The sequence below is a fragment of the Laccaria bicolor genome, genomic scaffold (genome assembly GCF_000143565.1).
Source record: "Laccaria bicolor S238N-H82 LACBIscaffold_27 genomic scaffold, whole genome shotgun sequence".
In the NCBI taxonomy this organism is placed as follows: Eukaryota; Fungi; Basidiomycota; class Agaricomycetes; order Agaricales; family Hydnangiaceae; genus Laccaria; species Laccaria bicolor.
The window spans coordinates 582,301-587,777 of NW_001889898.1; the positions used below are offsets into that span (position 1 = coordinate 582,301).

Sequence of the window (5,477 nt, forward strand, 5' to 3'; positions counted from 1 at the left end):
ATTGTTATTGACAATGTGGATGCATGGTGGACATGACCTGTGCATATTGCCAAATTAAGTAATTTATGTAAATATCGCCAGAAGATCACAATAAAATGAGAGTAGCATTGGACAAAATGTAGATGGTAATCACTGGTGGTCATAATGTTGCAGGGCTGATTTCAGAGTCTATTTTGCATGAGAGATATTACTATTTTAAATAAAAATCATTTATAAAATATGGTAAAAATGAGAGAAAAAATAGGACTTCTTGTTGGGTACTCTTGTCAAGGTCTAAAATTGATGTCTAAAAAAGAAAATGCAAGTATTTCTAATAGAGAGATCAGAATTCTGCAGGATTGTAGCCATTTCTGCAAAAATAGGTGGGGCATAGTAAAGTACTGGCAGTCATGATGATGTTCAAGAAAGAAATTTAATATGTCATTATAGTCAACAAACACAAATACATCACATCATATACATTTACATGAAACATCAGACTCTGACAATCCTCAGAACTCTCTCCGGCACTCAGGCATATACCTCTATGGGAGTGAAAAGATATCGCTAGCATGGTAAATGTAACAATCCCCAGAACTCTCTCTAGTTTTCAGAAACATAGGTCTACTGCAGTGAAGAATATGGCTTGCACATTAGCCAATATTTATTTCTGGTAATTTGCAAGAATAATAGACAACAGTAATGATTCAGTAGATAAAACTGCTCTATTATAGGCAATTATCAATATAAACTCAATATAAGAGCAGTCAGTAACAATCTTTATTATATGATAAAGCAGAATTTAGAGGCTATAACTATACAACAAATAGCTGAATACAAATAGATACAGTCGCTTGCAATATATAATCTGCTTTTTCTATGATAAAAATACAATATAGGAGTAAAAAGGCAAGTTTAGGACCAAAATTATATTTATGATAAATTTTGTAGAAAAGTTGAATCCAGAAGATAAAAGTTCGAATGGTCAGAAATTTTTGAAGTTTTTTTTTTTGAAACTAGGACCCCAGATACTCCATGACACTGGCAGGAAATATTTGGCCTATGTGACATGGCTAAAATATATCCGAGCAGTGTGACATGGTCAAAAGATTTCTGAGCAGTGTGACAAGGCTAAAACATTTCTTAGCAGTGTGACATGGCTAAAATATTTCTTAGCAGTGTGACATGACTAAAACATTTCCTACCAGTCTGAAACACTTCAAATATTTCCTACCACTCTAACATGCTTCAAATATTTCTGACCACTTTCAGATGGCTAGGATATTTTTCAATACAAAATATCAGCCCAAATATTTCCAGTCACAATATTGAAGGCCAAACATTTTTGCCCAATGCAATAATATATTTTTCTCCAGAGGCAAAAAAATAAATGGCCGAAGAACCTATTAGCCTGGATACATTCTTACATTTTACAAGGCTAATAGCTTGGTCAAGGTGGGTGACTGAAGTGTAATATCCTCCTACAAACCATGTCCATATGTGTTGTGGTTGGAAGGTTATAGTCCAATCTCTCCAGAGTGCCAAATTTGGCAGGGAAAACAAGCTGATTTCGCATTTTTGGAGCAATAAATACAATTTCTACATGGAAAACTCTCTTAGTGGATTCAATCACATCATTCCCTCAAACCCACTGCAAAAAATATATTGGATTGGTGTTGTGGAAGGTACAAAGTCCATGTCTCAAGAAATTGGCCCTGTGACGCTATGTCACAGCATGTCACTGGTCATCACACTTACCAAGGACTGTGCAACACCACATTGACTAAGGGTGAAAGGCCCAGACAAACAAGTACAAATTGGTGAACGTAAATGTGCATCAGGGAATATCTTAAATGGCCCATAACTCTCCGTACATAGCACTATTGCCCAAAAAACTTTGGAATTGGGCAGGGGTTCAGTGGTATAACAAGTTTATCGAAAAATATTTGAGATTTTGGGAGTTCTATTTCTCTTTTTGAGGCTAAGAAGTTTGGAGCATGTTGCACGTGGACTTTTAGGGGTGCGACGCGTCCTTGTCCGGTATTGCTCCTCATCACTGACGCCCATGCCTCCGCTACATTCTTGAGAAAATGTATCTATTAATGATCCTGCACGTCGACTACGTTGTCAAGGGATTTGCCCAGAATACGTAAAGGTAGTACCTCGTAAGGTAGCGGACAGCCATACCTCGCTAATGTCACATGCTGAGTGTGACAGCCTCCAAAACGGTCAATTTTTTACAGATTGCTCTTCAATCTAGTTAGCACACAGTTTGTAGCTAATCGGGCCAGAACATATTGTAGATATTAGTGTCAATTTATATTTGTGGGTAAATTTTTGGCGCAAAAGCAAAATCTCGAGAAGTAGATCCAAAAACGGTGTGTCGCAATACATCCGCGCACCCTCCATTATCTGTCCTAACCTCAACACACATGCCACCACTACAGAAGGCACTTGTTGCATGACTTGCAAGTATGGGGAAGGGCCCTGGAAAGAGAACAAATCCATGGGAAAAGGATGAGAATTCGGTGAAGAGAAAAAAGCTCACAGGTGGTAAAAATGTGAGGCTAAAGATCCATCTTAAATGTGTTCTGTCGCATTTAAGCTGTTTAGAATGGCGTTACGACAGATAAACCTTCAAAAAACGCGTCAGAAAATGTGTCTGCTGCATGGAAACAGAACATTGACGTGTCAGGTCAGACCCCACATTACAGCCATCTTCTGTGATGAACCAGGGTCAAAGTCAACAGGATTGCATTGACATGTTCCTTGGTTCCTTTCAATGCCAGATCCCTGTACCACATATGGCGGACCTTATGGCACCCAGATATCAATCATTCCAGATCGAGAAACCTGTGTCAGAGTTTTTCACAGGTACCTACCCCTGGGATGAAAAGGATCAGGATGCCGACAAGGAAGAGGCCCATTCCCTGGATGTAGAGGATGAAGAAATAGGTGAAGATGCAGGTAAAATAGATCTTCGAGCTATTGGAAAATTTGAAATCACTCACATATTGTTTCATGAAGACCTCCCAGAAATGAAAGAAATTCGAGATGGGAAGCAATGCCAAGCCCCTACGTTAGACCAAGCCAGGGCTGCCCTGAAAGATTTGAAAGAGATTCTTGATCCCCCACGAAAAACAGGTGCTGGACACAAAGATCCCGGCCTGGATCTCTTTGTCTGAAAAAAGGTGCAAGGCATGGTCAGCATGCTGAATTTTTACACAATCCCCCACTCACATACATACAGAAAATGGGGTGCATCTGCCCTCCAAGCTACTGTCTCTATGGGGAGAGGTCATTATTGCACACGTCAACTTACCACGCTGGTGCGGAAATTCCTGGATGATCGTACCTTTCTTCTGGTTAATCCCTATGGAGATTGGAACCAATCGATGCTCATTGATGAGGATTTATCCCTGGACATCAATTTGTATCTCCAAGAAATCGGAAAGGATGTCTCGGCAAAGAAGGTGGTCAGTTTTCTTGCTCAGGAAGAGGTGAAACAGAAACATGGCATTACCAAAGCGATTTCTGAACGGACAGCGCGTTGATACCTGAATGCACTGGGTTACTGATTCCGCACTGCAAAGAAAGGTCAATATGCAGATGGTCATGAGTGTGAGGACGTCGTTTATTACCAGGACCACACTTTCTTACCACAATGGAAAGTGCTTGAAGCTCGAATGGAAAACTGGAGCAAAGAGAATGAGAAGGAACATGGTCCTCGACCTGATGGAAAAACAGTCATATCTTGGTTCAACGACGAGTGCATATTCTATGCAAACGATCGTACACTGCGTGGGTGGTACCACAAGGATTCCCCAGAAAAACCGTATACAAAAGGAGAGGGCGCGCCGTTGATGATTGGCAAGTTTGTGTCAGCCAAATTTGGTTGGCTCCAGTCGCCAGATGGGAAACAAAGCACTCGCATAATCATGAAGCCAGGAAAGAATTGTGATGGATATATGACGGCAGATGACATCGTTGACCAAGCCAACTGTGCAATGGACATACTCACGGAGTGGTACCCTGAGTATGAGCATGTTTCCATTTATGACAACACGCCCACACATCTGAAAAGACCGGATGGCTTGCTTTCGGCTCGTCGGATGCCAAAAAATATCCCAAAGGAAGGACATAACTGGGTGGTTGAAGTTACAAAGCGTGACAATACAGGAAATCCAGTTCACCTACCTGACAGAACAACTGCCAAGGAGAAAATCAAAATGGGTAATGCACGCTTTGCTGATGGGACTCCCCAAGCGCTGTATTTCCCAGAAGGTCATCCTCGCACCGGCGTGTTCAAGGGAATGGCATACATCTTGGAGGAGTGTGGACTTGTTAAGGAGTTGAAACTCCATGCGGAATGCAAGAACTTCAAATGCGCTCCACTGGCTATTGATTGTTGTTGTCACTGGGTTCTGTACAATCAACCCGATTTCACGCACATTCCCACCATTCTCAAAAACACCTGCAACACTCGTGGATTCAGGTTGATATATCTTCCAAATTTTCACTGTGAATTAAATTTTATTGAGCAGTGCTGGGGCTACGCCAAGAGGATTTATCGCTTAAACCCGCCATCCTCGAAGGAAGAAGTTCTTGAAAAGTATGCGCTAGCTGTGCTTGATTCAATTTCTCTTGCGCAAATGCGACGGTTTGTCTTATTTCCCTTTGAAAAAAAGTTACCTAACAATAGAATCTTATAGCTTCTCTAATCGCTCTCAAAAATTTATGGATGCCTATGTTAAAGGTCTCAATGGCCGACAAGCAGCATGGGCAGCCAGGAAGTACAAGGGTCACCGAGTGCTTCCTGATAGCCTAATGGATGACCTTGAGAAGGCAAAAATCACTTGATCCTTCCCTCATTCTTGGTAACTATCATATTACTGACTTAATCTATCTCCTGGCAGCTTTCTTGATGACCAGCATAGCATACAGCTGTATATTTGGAACTCCTCTCTCAGATCTTGTTATTTTATTCCAGAAACTTGTATATACACTATTGATACTAATATGAACAAAATGTTCTTCTTGCTTTTACAGCTTTGGATTCCGTTGTCTTAATATCCAGTGTTGGCATTGACCAGGGTCAGACCTGGTCAGTCAAAGGGTCAGTCAATAAAGGGGGGGTCAGTCAATAAACATTGACTGACCAGGTCAATAGATTTTGTGGGATACCGGTAATCACGGTTATTTGATGCCGACGTGAATATATCGTGGTTGTCGTGGCCCACCTCGTCGCGCCACATTGTAATCTGCTGTCCATACCTCAAACACTCATCAGTGTTGCAACAACAGATGTTTATGCAATGTTCTTCCATCCATCACCCTGCCCTGTTGCGAGCTCTCCAGTCACCTTCTCATGGATCCGATCTTCGCTTTTTTACTTGGGAATTCACGACATGTCCACTCAGCACGCACCGGTTAGGGATGACAACATCCTCTGGAAGCCATTCCTCGGCGAAGTTGTGTGTCTGCGGGTTGTTCGCCGT

General features: G+C 41.6%; 1 protein-coding gene across 1 annotated transcript; it reads left to right on the plus strand.

Moving 5' to 3' along the window:
* Positions 1-2,741: 2,741 nt before the first annotated feature.
* On the plus strand, positions 2,742-4,839 carry LACBIDRAFT_330517 (uncharacterized protein; the record flags this gene model as incomplete). The annotated part of the gene is made up of 5 exons (XM_001884717.1): positions 2,742-2,934; positions 2,956-3,058; positions 3,230-3,455; positions 3,573-4,639; positions 4,692-4,839. The coding sequence occupies 5 exons, from the start codon at positions 2,742-2,744 to the stop codon at positions 4,837-4,839; spliced, it is 1,737 nt and encodes a 578-aa protein (XP_001884752.1).
* Between the last annotated feature and the right edge of the window lie 638 nt (positions 4,840-5,477).